This window comes from Ammodytes marinus (genome assembly GCF_949987685.1).
Source record: "Ammodytes marinus genome assembly, chromosome: 11".
NCBI classification, from domain to species: Eukaryota; Metazoa; Chordata; class Actinopteri; order Uranoscopiformes; family Ammodytidae; genus Ammodytes; species Ammodytes marinus.
In genome coordinates, this window is record NC_137215.1 from 22,640,020 (window position 1) to 22,653,685 (window position 13,666).

Consider the following 13,666-nt stretch of genomic DNA (forward strand, 5'->3'; position numbering starts at 1 on the left):
GGATCGAACCGCCAACCCTAGGATCATTGGCCAACCAGCTTAACCACCTGAGCCACAGTCAGTAGTTTATAGATATCCTCGTACTTTTTTACCAGATTAATCTTCATATTAAGAGAAATACTTTTTTTTTTTTGTATTACACTACCCCAGCTTTAATATGAAGATTAATCTGGTAAAAAAAAGTATGAGGATATCTATAAAGGGGAAAAAAAGTCCCATTCACCAAGTAGTGTAATACTAGTGTAACCTGTTGCGGTCATTTTCAGGACTTTCATCCCGGATAGAGATTTTTGTCACACATCCCACGATGTGTGACTGAGGTCATATTAGTCTATAACAGTTGAGATATTCTCCGCTAAATGAAGCGCATACAAAACTTTCCCAGGACCCCTAGACTATAGGCCTGCACCTATGTAAGGCCTGTAGTTTCAGTATCAGAAGTAGCCTACTTTTACTTCCATAGCCTACAACATGTAGACGTAGCCAAGGTTGTACACTGAGTTAGTTTCAGTGGTGGTATTTGTGTTGAAATTCCACAAGAGACTCAAATGTTTTCCTACTCGTTTGCCACTTACGGTTCACAAGATGATCCAGATCCTTCCGGTTGACTTATGATTGCATAAGGTGAACTAAATCAAAATAGTGTATAAATACAATTTTTTCTAAAATATTTAAATGGGGTTTATAGGTCAACTTTTGCATAACATTATTAGAATCTAATATACTACTTAACCTAATCGTAGTGTTCTTTATTGAACGAAGGCCTATCTGAACTTTAGCAATAAAAAAAATTAAAATAAATAGGCCTGAAGTGTGTGTGTGTGTGTGTGTGTGTGTGTGTGTGTGTGTGTGCGTGTGTGTGTGTGTGTGTGTGTGCGTGTGTGTGTGTGTGTTTGAGTGCGTGCGTGTGCGGGTGTATGTCTAAGCGTAGGTGGACGCATCTAGAACATTGTGGATGCGTCCAGGTCCAGACATTTCTCACCTCCCTGAAGTGGTTGTGAAAGTAGTACAACTTCCGGTAAAATGGGCGTGCCTTCAAATTAAAGGTCAATATATTTACAATTAAGCCCCACTATATTGTTTAATTAGGTGTTCAGATCGTCATGGGAGACTAGCATTAGAATGTGATGAATCTGGAATTAATAGTTACACTGTTTTGTAGCGAGTTCCTGCTCTGATAACACTAGACGAGTTTTATTTCTGGAAAAAGTACCAGACCTTCACGGTGCAGCTCATCTAACTTGACGGCTGTCTTCAGCCGCACCGTGCAGCAGTTGTTGACAGCACTAGAGTGGAGAGATTGGGTATGAATATCTACAACTAGCAAGTGGTTTCCTTGAGATATGACACACTGAAAATGTGCTGGTATGTGTCCTTTTATTTAGTCTGTGGTTTTTAACCTCTAGCGAGCAAAACACTGGAAGATAGTAACGTTTTCAGTTCTGGTGAGTTTAAAGGTTTGCCATTTGGCTTCACCGTTATAACGTTTCTTAGACCTGGCTGTAACTTGTTAACTAATTTCGCAAGACTTAATTGAATAACTGACAATTCAGTTGCTATAATGAACTCTTCGTTACATTAATTGCTGACAAACGTTAGCTTGCTAACATTCCAGCACCGTTGGAGGAAGGCTGTATCAAAATCAATGTCGCCACGTGTCGGACACTTTAATTAAAAAGTGTTATAGTTCAACGTCATTGCCAACCGTAAACTATACCGGTGAGCCATAACAAATAAACTTGGTCGAGTTGCACTAGCCAAGGCTTCGCTTTGTAATCATCATGGCAAAGTAACGTCAAGAGGCGTGCTAGCTGTCTTTATCCGCTCCTCCGGACAGCACAAAGAGAACACTTCCGTTTTCAAAATAAAAACAGAAACGGTTATTATTTTTTTATGACAGTAAAAGTTCAATTTGAGCTCTTACCTGTAGGTTTAAAATGGTCAAATGTGTTTATTTGTGTGCTTTAGGGTGACACACTGTAGGAAAGGTACAGTGTGTAACTTATATATTTATTACACGTTGCCAGTTGATTAAAGGTGCAGTGTGTAATATGACATCATCAAGTAAGTTCTAGAAAGTTCTAGCAACGCTCCCTGGGTAACCCCTCCCCTTTTGAATAATAACAGAAGCTACAGTGGCTTTCAAGGACAAGAACAATTCTAAATTTTAAACAATGCACCTGATGACATTCCAACTATGACACTTCAAAAATGGCGGTGACAAGGCCTTGGTCCAAAGTATGGAGAAATATGGACATATATGAGACCCTTTCTAAGGAAAAAAATAATAATTCTAAAAAAAAAAATCAGCTATTATGCACTAAATTAAACGTAGGCTACTTATGGATATTATAATTATTTTCAACAAAATCTGATAGGAAATAAAATCCAAAATTTGACACACTGCAGGTTTAATTAACAAGTTAAACAATCATTTTTTGTATAAAACATTTTCAGAAATTTTAAAATTATTTAGCTAATGTGTCATATGTGTACATTTCCATCTCTTGAAAACATCTAGATGTTGGATGTAAAGCCATAGTCAACATATTTATTTAATTTTTACAACATATTAGAGTCCAAAAGTGTTACTCAACAAATTTTGGATACAGCCTTTTTTTCATTTTATAAATCAAAAACTATTATGTGCATCTTGAATCAGACAATTAACCAAACATGAAGAATGTTCTTCTGTAATAACCTTCAGAATAGTGGTAAGAATGTCTATGGAAAGTTTAGTTGTTGTTGCCTAAGTGCTTTTGAAGTTGAGATGTTTGGTTCAGAATATTGAAAAAACTAAGTTGAGATAATGGCCATTGGGCCAGATGGGTGTTTGTGAATTATAGGCCTACATCAACAGACAATGTTGAGTAAAATAAACACCTAAATGTACATTTTATTTCCACTAGTTCAGAAGAAGACATGCGATGGAAGCAAACTAGCCAAAACATCTCAAAATGTACTGTGCATATTTTAGCCTAGTGTCTTGTCTTAATTTGAAATCCCTTTCGCCCCAGACGGAAGTCGTGTTATTGGATGATTTTAGCTGACGTTACTCTGTCAACGTTATTTTAACTCGCAGCTTACTTCGCTAATCTGTTTACCTGTCAATTAGCCAGCCATGTGTGCATTTATGTCGTATACAGATGTCAAGCAATCCTGGAAACGTTAATTAAGCTCACCACTCGTGTCGTGTGCGTCTCTTTTATGTAGCGATAATGTTAAGCCATGACGTTGTTTGGCTACCTCGCTAGGTGATAGCAGCTGAAGTGGGTCCTGCAACTAATACTATGGATGTGTGGATGTGCTCTGTGAGGCTGTATTAGCCGAGGTGTCGCTCTCGTATTCAACAGAGACCGGGATCCTGCTGGCGCGTGCAGCCCATAGGGGAGTGCTACGATGCTGTGTTGGGGAAATGCCTCTTACGGCCAGCTAGGCTTTGGAGGGATTGACGAAGAGATTGTGGTGGAGCCCCGACAATGTGAATTCTTTCACGGGAAGCAAGTGCGCGATGTGGGGTGTGGCCACAGACACACATCGTTCCTTCTGGAGGACGGGGCGGTGTACACTTGTGGCTGCAATGACTTAGGGCAGCTGGGACATGACAAGTCCAGAAAGAAACCAGGTTGGTGACTTCTGTAAACATGATTAATACAGTTTTTTTAATGACAACGGTCACATTACACCTTTGCCTTTGTCTTCTATTAGAACAGGTTGTCGCCCTGGATGCACAGATCATAGTGGCAGTGTCATGTGGAGAGGCTCACACACTTGCACTGAATGACAAAGGGCAGGTGTTCTCATGGGGTCTCGGCTCAGATGGGCAGCTAGGCCTAAATAACTTTGAAGAATGTGTACGTGTGCCTAGGTAAACTCAGCCATATTTGCATGAAACCTATTTTCATCCGTTTGTTATGCATAACAAACTAGCTCGTGCTTTCATATGAAAACAAGTATGTAAACATTAAAACATCTATATGCATCAGCATTTGGTTGTCCAGATATCAAAGTAGGCCTATCAGTAACATCAAACAACTAATTTCTTCCTCTTTGTAAAAATGCCAGAAACATCAAGAGTTTGTCAGATGTACAAATTGCTCAGGTAACCTGTGGGTTTTGGCACTCCCATGCACTTTCAAGAGGTGAGGATGGTTTGTACCCACATTTATTAATTTTGCTTATTTTGTTTTCCACATGTTAATGCATTCCCTGTCATCTCTCCATTGTATAGGGGGCCAGGTCTTCTCCTGGGGCCAGAATCGATATGGACAACTTGGGCTAGGAATAAACGGACAGAGCATTCCCACACCCCAAATCATCCAGTCTCTTCAGGGCATTCATTTTGCACAGATATCAGCAGGCGGCGCGCACAGCTTCGCCCTTTCTTTCTCAGGAGCGGTGTTTGGGTGGGGGCGCAACAAGTTCGGACAGCTGGGTCTCAACGACAGCAATGGTGGGTTGTCAGAAGCCAAAACTACTTGTGAGCATGTGGGCCCTTGCACTCAGACTGATTGTTGGAGGCCTTATTTTCAGATCGGTGTTTCCCAGCCTTGCTGAAGTCCCTTAGGTCGCAGAGAGTGATTTACATCTCCTGTGGAGAAGATCACACAGCTGCGCTGACCAAGTTAAGTTATATACTGTTAGGTTTTATGATCTAGCTGCAGTGTTACTGTATGTGTGGACGACCAGTGTGGTTACCTTACCGAATCAAAGTGGTGTGTGATTGGTGACGGTGAATTGTTTTTACAGCCAAGAAGTAGCCCTTAAAAATGAGTGATGGACATCATTTAAAAAAAAGTAAGACAAAAAAAATAACTCCCCTGGCTACTGAAGCCTAACGACCACAATTTTCTACCAACTTAAAGAAATATTTGTATTAATTTCCTGTCGGTATACCTTAAGACAGTAGTTGGCTGAAGTTGTAGTTGATGATCTTTAACTAAAGACTTTCAGGTTGACATTTACTGGGGCTGACTGTATCCTATTAATTAATAAATAACTGGATTCCAATCACTGACGGGATTGCATCTTTCATGCTTTCTTAGTTTGTCCTGACCCTGTATGCTGTGGTGTCTGTACCATAGATAGTATATAATAATAATTATATCTGTACACATGTTGGCCTTAAATTTGCAGTTGTCTTTTGGATGTTCAAAACAACTGGTGTTTCTGATTTTACAGGAAGGAGGCGTGTTTACCTTTGGAGCTGCAGGATATGGACAACTGGGACACAACACTACTAACCATGAGATCAACCCCAGAAAAGTGTTTGAGCTGATGGGAAATGTAGTCACGCAGATTTGCTGTGGAAGGTAAACTTTCAAATCTGTATTTCAGTACACATTTTATATCAAACACAATGACCTTTTATCACATAATAATAACCCTTTGTTTCAATGACTGTGCCCTTACAAGGCAGCACACATTGGCTTTCACACCCTCCTCTGGAAAGATGGACTCTTTTGGGCTTGGTGGCAACGGGCAGCTTGGTACTCGCTCCACATGCAACAGAAAAAGCCCGACCCTCATCAAGGGCCCCTGGGTGGCTTTCAATGATCTAACAGATACAGGTGAGACACCGTAAATAAAGTTGCATCACAAATGTTCTTGCGGCGAAGTAAAACACATTGTTAAAAGAAGACCTGATATACAGTATTAACTAGTTTATCAAGCTCTCATAGCAGAAACAGGGCATTGTTTTCAATCTGACTAAAGGTGGACTCAAAGATTCAGGAGAATGCAGTCAAAATCAGTGAATATCACCTCACAATACGTCCATGCTGTGTGTGTGTGCACTGAAAAAAACAGTGTTAATACAGCCTAGGCTCTGTAAACCCACTTGTTGATAGCTACGTTGGGCCCCTTTGTCTACATACACTTTGTTTACATACCCGTTTACAAAGCCCAGGCTGTGTAATAAAAAATAATGAGTGCACACACAGTACTGAGAGGTTGCAGATCGTGAGGAGATCATCACTGATTCTGACGAAAAAAAATATTTTGACGACAAGCGTTCTCCAGAATTGCTGACTCCACCTTTACTACCCTCACCTCTTCATTTAGCCATACATTAACTTCTTTATGTCATTACATTACATTGCAGACTCGAACCAGTGCTGCTACATCAAGAGGATTTATGCTGGAGGAGACCAAAGCTTTGCTCACTATTGCACTGCCAATGTAAGTTTTCTTCTTACATGGCTTCGGACATTGAGGTTCCTTAGAAAATGCTCAAAACCATATCAGGACATTTTCAAATAAGCAGGGCAGAACCATACAGAAGAGGGCATGTGTATCCCGCATACATATTATGGGTACAGTTTATTCATCATCACTTAGATCCCACTTAGATATGGTTCATACTTTTCATAATATATATATATTTTTTTTTACTTTTATATATATTGTTTGCTGTAGAAGCTGCAGATTATGGACGACGTGAGCATGCAAGATCCCCACAGAAAGCTTTGGACGTTAAACGAGGACATCATACAAAGATGGTTGAACTATTCACCAGGACGACTCCCGCAGGAAATCTCCAAGTAAAGAGCCTGAGCTGACCACACGTTAGTGGCTTTAGTGCTAGTTTCAGTTGATTGTAGACACATATTGTTTACAATTGGCTGTTTTTGATTTGCTGGGGAAAATTATTCAACCTAATGACTTGCCTTTTGTGATTCCTCTAGTGAGATTGACCACGTGTTCTCCTCAGCAAGCTGCCTCAATGGATCATTTCTGTCGATGAGGTAATCACGCGTTAGATGATCCAGTACAATATCCCGGGAACACACGCAGACTTTGTGAAGCTCGTAACGATCCGTTTTTGTTAAGAGATTTAGGCGGGGGGTGGTATGTTTGACCTATCCAGTCTCATGCTCACAGTTTTTTTTCTTTTTTTTTCATCGCAGTCAACCTGATCACTACAGTACGAGCAGTAAATGTTCAGGGGTGGACATGAACATGGCTCGCCTCCTGTTCCACAGATTGATCCAACAAGATCGCCCTGAGATTGCGCAGCAGGTCAGTGCTCACCGAATGACACCTAATGTCAAGTGTTATATTGCATAACAGCAGTTTGTTATTGTGTGGAATGGATCACAGTGTCAACCACCTCTAATTTGGTTCTTCGTCTCTCATTGGCTCTGGTGGCTTTTTTTGTTTGCAAAAAGAAAATATTTTTCCTAATTGTCCTTTCAACACCAGAGTCACCCGATCTTGTCACTGTTTCCCTTTTGTAAAATGCTAATATAACTTTGATTTGACGCGTGGAATCATTGGAATCAACTCATTACTGTCTGTGAGTATCTTGCATATGTGCTTGGGCCCCATACATATGCAGCCTCGTTGGGCCCCCTACCCTTTCTAATGCATCCATTGGGATCAGTGCATATAACTGGATTAACAAGTAAACACATGCCATCTGTCGTGGTTACCGGGGTTTGTAACACATTCAAGAAAGTCGGCACACTCTGAAATCTCCACATATTTCCGTGCTATTGTGTCAACATACTATATTTACTGTACAGTGCTTTCACTTTGAGGATTTACAGCCTGTAGAACATTAATCCCTGCATAGTTTTTGCTTTTCATTATACCCTGGGCATTAGACAAAGGTGGGACATCAATTTCACTTTAGGATTACTCCATTTCATAATAAAATATAAAAACATTCATGAAGTCATTAATATTGATAATATCTCAAACATAATCTGTAGTAAGTAATCTGTAAAACTATTTAGCCAGTAAAGGCTTTAATAGTTTATTTATAGTAATGTCAATTTTCAAGAGTATTGATGAAAAAATACATTTAAAACGTTGAGGTTTTTTAGTCTCCGCCACTATCAGCAACCCCTATCCACCTGAATGTTACCACGTGTGATCCAATAACGCTGAGTCAGAAGATGCATCAACAAGGGATTAGTACATTCATCATAACAGACCTATGGACTTTCCTCTCTCCCTCAGATCGCTGCCAGTCTGGAGAAAAACCTCATTCCCAGACTAAGCAACTCTCCTCCAGATATTGAAGCCCTGAGACTCTACCTCACTCTCCCAGAATGCCCTCTGTTCAGAGACCGGAACAATTACGTAACCATCGCTATCCCGTTTGCCAAATCTCTCATCAGCCTGAAAGAGGCTCCATTGAAGGTGCTAGGTAAGATGGAGAATGTGTTTTATGCTCTGCCACAGTTTCTTTGATTCAATGATATTCTTTTTCAGTGAAGATCTCTCCTTTTTTTTATGCTTCGGTAACGGCGATAGCCAAAGGACGAGGCCTTATGTTTTCAGATTGTCCGTTCATAAATACGTATGTCTGCATACGTCTGTGACTTCATGAACGAAATATATCAACAACACTTTGAGGGATTTTCTTCAAATTTGAACAAATGTCAACTCAAAGATGAACTGATTTGATTGTGGAGGCCAAAGGTTACTGCAACCTTAGATTTTGTCAGGTCGCGGTGACATTGTACCATATTGGCGCTTTTTATGAGCTCTCAATGCCTACCACCGCTGTACTTTCACTATGCTGCAATTTGAGCCTTGCAGAGGTATATAACCACTTGGTGGTATATCCAGTTCACAATTAGTTTGCGCTTGTTTTTGCCACAGGAAACTGGTGGTCCAAGCTCGAGCCAACAGTCTTCCAGCGGCTTGTGGAGCTTTACAAGGAAGTGGTGGTGTATCTGCTTCAGATGCGCAAGGTGGGCATTCCTTCAGCAGAGCAGCGGATTTTCACCTGTTTCCTTGACACTGCCCTCCGACTCCTGGAGATTCTGCACATGGTATGAACTGGAAAAACATGGGTTTGTGTACCTTACAGCATGACATATTCATACAGGCATTCATATGCAGAACCTTTCCTATCGCTTCAGGTGAATGAGAGAGCAGGACACATCATTCAGTACGACAAGTTCTACATCCATGAGCTGGATGCCCTGATAGACATCAGAAATGACTACGTCACATGGATTCAGAGGCAGATGTATCCAATGGTGAGTCTGCTGTCATTGTCAGTTTCACCATTTTGTCCTTGTTCGGGCGTCGGTAGAAACCAATTTACTATGCTTCTGTCTCCCTAGGGTCCTGATGGTGTAGTGACTCTGTGCAGGTATCCCTTTGTATTTGATGCCCAAGCAAAAACCACACTGCTTCAAACTGATGCTGTCATACAGATGCAGGTAACAAAACTCTAAACCGATCTTCTTTCTCTATCAGTTGGCTCCCCTTTTTATTGGTTTCTAGTGTTGTCAAAGGATTAGGGATCAAACTAACGGAACTGTTGTATCATTGAGACCCTTTTAAAAAGTGTCATCATTCAAAGCATTCTCTTGTTGCATTGATAGATGGCAGTGGACCAGGCACAGATGCAAAACTTCAGCTCCATGTTCATGCCAGCCGTGGAGTCTGTCAACCCGTGCCTCATCCTCATCGTGCGGAGGGAAAACATTGTGGGAGACACCATGGAAGTCCTCAGGAAGTCCAAGAATGTTGACTACAAGAAACCGCTCAAGGTTGAAGCTGCTTTAATCAATACTTCTCATTTCAAAAGTGTATGTAAAAGGTTGTGAAGGAACCACAGTTTTGCCTCAGTTCTATAGAGTTTAGCTTGATCTTTTGGTATACATAACCCTAAACGTATGTACCTGTAGCAGGCAGGCAATTCAAGTTCAAACATCTATTAATTCCACTTATTGCTACCTGCCTAGTACAATCTTAAGAAACTGAACGATTAGCCTGTGAACATAGTGGGGCATTTAGCTGCTAAAGAGGAAAATATTGCACTCACAATTTGGTATAAACCAAAATAGTGCTAAATAAACAATAATTATTGGACTCACTTATGGATAAATAATGTTTCAAAAATAAATCTGTCTTGCCATTTAGCTAAAATCATAAAAGTTAGTGGCGTTTTTCTAATGTTTGCGACATTCATGGCAGGTGATCTTTGTGGGAGAAGAGGCCGTGGATGCAGGGGGCGTTAGAAAGGAGTTCTTCCTCCTGATCATGAAAGAGCTGCTGGATCCCAAATATGGAATGTTTCGTTACCATGATGATTCCAGGCTCATCTGGTTTTCTAACAAAGTGCGTCCTGTATAATTCACATTTGCCTGCTGCTGCTGTATTTAAAAGTGCTCTCTAAAACAACCTCAACAATGTTCACATTCGTCAGACTAGTTTTTACCCTTTTAAAAATAATGAGACACATTGAAGCTGTAAAATGATTGATGACCATCAGTGACTACCTTGCAGACCTTTGAAGACATTGAATTGTTCAACCTCATCGGGCTCATCTGTGGTCTGGCCATCTACAATCTCACTATAGTGGAGCTCAACTTCCCCGTGGCCCTTTACAAGAAGTTGTTGAAGAGGAGGCCGACGCTAGATGACCTGAAAGAGCTTATGCCGGATGTGGGAAGGTCAGATCAAGGAACTGTCATCAGAGGTTCCTATTTTACATGTTTATGAATGTCAGCTTGCCTCTGTATTTTCCCAACTCCATCTTATATGTAATACTTTAATCACTGGGTTTAGTGATTCTGGAGAATGCTTGTTGACAAAATCTCTTTTTGTCAAAATCGGCAGAATATCTCCACAGGATCGTGTGTGTGTGTGTGTGTGTGTGTGTGTGTGTGTGTGTGTTGAAAAGAAATCCAGTGTTACTGTTAATACACATTCTAGGCTCTGTAATCAAATATTTTGCTACGGTGGCCCCCTTTGTTTACATACCAGTTTACAGAGCCTAGGCTGTGTATTAACATCAGCTTCTTTTCCAGCCCACACAGAACGGACAGGCAGTGGATTGCGATTTTGTCAGTGTTCAATAATTGTGTTTAACTATAGACAGTTGTAAAATGTTTTTATTTCTGTATTCTGTCAAACTAGGAGTCTGCAGCACTTACTGGACTACACAGAAGATGACCTTGAGGACACGTTCTGTTTGAACTTCACAGTAAGAGGATTGTTGAACAGCAGTCTTTGCATGAGGGGTAAAATAAATACTTGTGATATGTGTTTGTCATATTAGCTCAATCTAAATTCAAATTTTTTTTCAGATCACAGAGGAAAACTACGGTGCCACTGAGTGCTTAGAACTAGTACCTAATGGTGAAAACATCAATGTCAACCAATCAAACAGGTAAAGAAAATGTCCATCCTGTTAAGCAATGGTATATTGTTTAGAGTTTTTTTTTTTGTTTTTTTAATTAACCCTTTTTTCTACAAAAAAAAAGTTGGGTGAGAAGATCAATATCGCTCTCATGTAGGGAAAATATGTAGCTGGAGCAAGGAGCAACATAGCTTAACATAATGACTGGAAACGGCTAGCCTGGCTCTGTCCAAATTCATCAAATTCATCATTCGTCGACAGCCCATACAACTTAACAATTTCTTTAGTTTAAGGCTTGAAGTGTATTTATTTTTTGCTTTCGGTTTTAGTAATCCATAATACCAAATTGCTTTTTTCTTTCACCCCCTTCCTCTAGGCAGGACTTTGTCAATGCATATGTAGACTATGTTTTCAACACATCTGTGGCCCCGCTGTTTGAGTGCTTCTTTGCCGGCTTCCACAAGGTGTGCGGTGGGAAAGTTCTAGAGCTGTTCCAGCCCAATGAACTGCAAGCCATGGTCATTGGCAACACCAACTATGACTGGATGGAGCTCCAAAAGGTCTGGTTTCAAATAGACATTCATAGAAATATGACATCTCTACCAATTCATTATTGACTTAGTAGTGTAATATTTACAGAGGGCATTTTTCTTGGAAATTAGGTATCCAACTAAAGGATGAGAGAAATGCACTTTGCTGGTGGTTTTCATTACCCTAAATGTAGAAGAGTGTATGTATTTTTACATGCAAATTAGACAGTTTCACAAAACATCTGCCATTTGGTCCAAATTACTTTTTTCTCCACTCTTCAGAGTACTGAATATAAAGGGGACTACTGGGCAGAACATCCCACCATCAAGCTCTTCTGGGAGGTGTTCCACAGTCTTCCTTTAGAAAAGAAAAAACAGTTTCTGTGTAAGTGCTGCCCACCATGCATCACCTGATAAATTATACTGTATATATTAGACAAGCTGTTTCGGCAAGGTGAATTTATCGGTGTGTCTCAACAGTGTTCCTGACAGGAAGTGACCGCATACCCATCTTGGGCATGAAAAGCCTGAAGCTGGTGATCCAGCCCACCGGTGGAGGGGAGCAGTACTTACCTGTTGCCCACACCTGCTTCAACCTGCTGGACCTGCCCAAGTACACATGTCTAGAAATACTGCGCCAGAAGCTTTTACATGCCATAGATCACAATCAAGGCTTCAATCTCGCCTGATGGTACATAGAGATGCCTAGAACGCCATGTTCAGACTGTTGCTGGCAACTACATTCCCAAATGCTTTGTGACGGCCGACTTCAAATCATCTGCTGTTAGAATTTAACACTGGGTGGGCCACATGACATTAGGAATGATTAAACGTCAGATGTCTAGAACTCAACGTTATTCTTTACTTTGATTTCCTAGCTTCTTTTTTTTAATGCCATCACAGTATTTGATGCGTTATAAGCATTTCACATTTGATATTGCTCTTGTGGATATACTTTTATTTGGATATGGCAAGTATGATGAAGCAAACTACTGGTATATACCCAACACAGGGCCATGCATACAGCAACATAAACACTTGTAAAATGTATTGAAATGCAGTAGCACTACCTTACTGAAGACTTTAATGTTGTGCAACATCGAGACGTTCCTGTTACATCTATAATCATGGTAGATCAATTTTATCCCGAAACACTAAGATATCTTATATAATCCAAACAATATGTGGCCTCAATATGACCACATTTAAAAGTGCACTATGTAACTTAAGTGTCAGAAGTGAAAACATGTTTAAGGTATGTTCTTATAGCTGAATAAACAAACTTTCCTCACATAGAAATTGGATTTTTGAAACACTGAATTTAGAAAGTTACCTGAAAAGTTCCTGTTTACAGCAATAGGGCCCACTGTTTGGTTTACAAATCTATTCTAGTCTTGCGTTTGGTGGCTCAAAATAATTGAGTTTTTATGACATTTAATACTAAGAATTACATGAGTAAATATGTTTTGTAAACTAACTGCAGGCTCTTAAAATGTAAACAAATCCCCCTCCTCTGAAACTGCATAGTGCACCTTTAGTCAGAACCTTTATGACAGGGTCTCAAATAAAACATGACGGACTAAGCTCCACTGTGGTAGTTGCTGCAGCCAATCATACCATATTTTACAGGAGTTAATGATGTTGTGTCTGCCCCCTGTGCATTACATGATTGAACCCAGACATTGTTACTCTTTGTTTGACACAGGTTATGCTGTAACATATGATTGAGCCGTGTTTGCTAGATCCTGCGTGGATTTTTCGTGGCTGTAAGCCTTAAATGATCCACAAAATAAAAACTTAGTACAGCCACTGGAATAAAAAAGTGTTACTATGGGGATAAAATATTCTGTTTTCTAAGTACTGTCTTCTGAATAATTGGTTATACCCTTCAGTTTTTAGGCCAAGCAACAATTTCTCTACAAACGCATGTACATGTCACTAAAGGTTGAAGTATTTTTTAAGTGTTTTATTATAGTTACTAGTAGTACACTTGAAGTTCCTTGGTTTAACTTTAATAATAATTGAA

The 13,666-nt window shown here is 40.1% G+C and overlaps 1 protein-coding gene across 3 annotated transcripts; it reads left to right on the forward strand.

The window, feature by feature from the left end:
* Positions 1-1,287: 1,287 nt before the first annotated feature.
* Positions 1,288-13,590, forward strand: herc4 (HECT and RLD domain containing E3 ubiquitin protein ligase 4). Of its 3 annotated transcripts, none has more exons than XM_080037439.1 (24): positions 1,288-1,365; positions 3,354-3,625; positions 3,709-3,868; positions 4,066-4,142; positions 4,232-4,453; positions 4,534-4,629; positions 5,186-5,312; positions 5,416-5,570; positions 6,104-6,180; positions 6,418-6,542; positions 6,687-6,746; positions 6,909-7,020; positions 7,966-8,155; positions 8,614-8,786; positions 8,877-8,996; positions 9,084-9,182; positions 9,348-9,515; positions 9,943-10,086; positions 10,255-10,421; positions 10,888-10,954; positions 11,058-11,140; positions 11,487-11,670; positions 11,923-12,025; positions 12,121-13,590. In XM_080037439.1, exons 2-24 carry the CDS (start codon positions 3,400-3,402, stop codon positions 12,327-12,329), a joined length of 3,144 nt encoding a protein of 1,047 aa, XP_079893565.1. In that variant the 5' UTR covers positions 1,288-1,365; positions 3,354-3,399; the 3' UTR covers positions 12,330-13,590. The 3 variants fall into 3 exon arrangements, with proteins under 3 accessions (XP_079893565.1, XP_079893566.1, XP_079893567.1); XM_080037440.1 differs by having other exon boundaries at positions 1,306-1,445; XM_080037441.1 differs by lacking the exon at positions 1,288-1,365 and having other exon boundaries at positions 3,470-3,625; positions 3,714-3,868.
* The last annotated feature ends 76 nt before the right edge of the window (positions 13,591-13,666 follow it).

Excerpts from the sequence above, each read along its gene's own strand:
- herc4 (XM_080037439.1), top strand. The coding sequence starts at position 3,400 with ATGCTGTGTTGGGGAAATGCCTCTTACGGCCAGCTAGGCTTTGGAGGG. Across the intron at positions 7,021-7,965 it reads GCCCTGAGATTGCGCAGCAG|ATCGCTGCCAGTCTGGAGAA; the intron begins GTCAGTGCTCAC and ends TCTCTCCCTCAG. Across the intron at positions 8,997-9,083 it reads AGAGGCAGATGTATCCAATG|GGTCCTGATGGTGTAGTGAC; the intron begins GTGAGTCTGCTG and ends CTGTCTCCCTAG.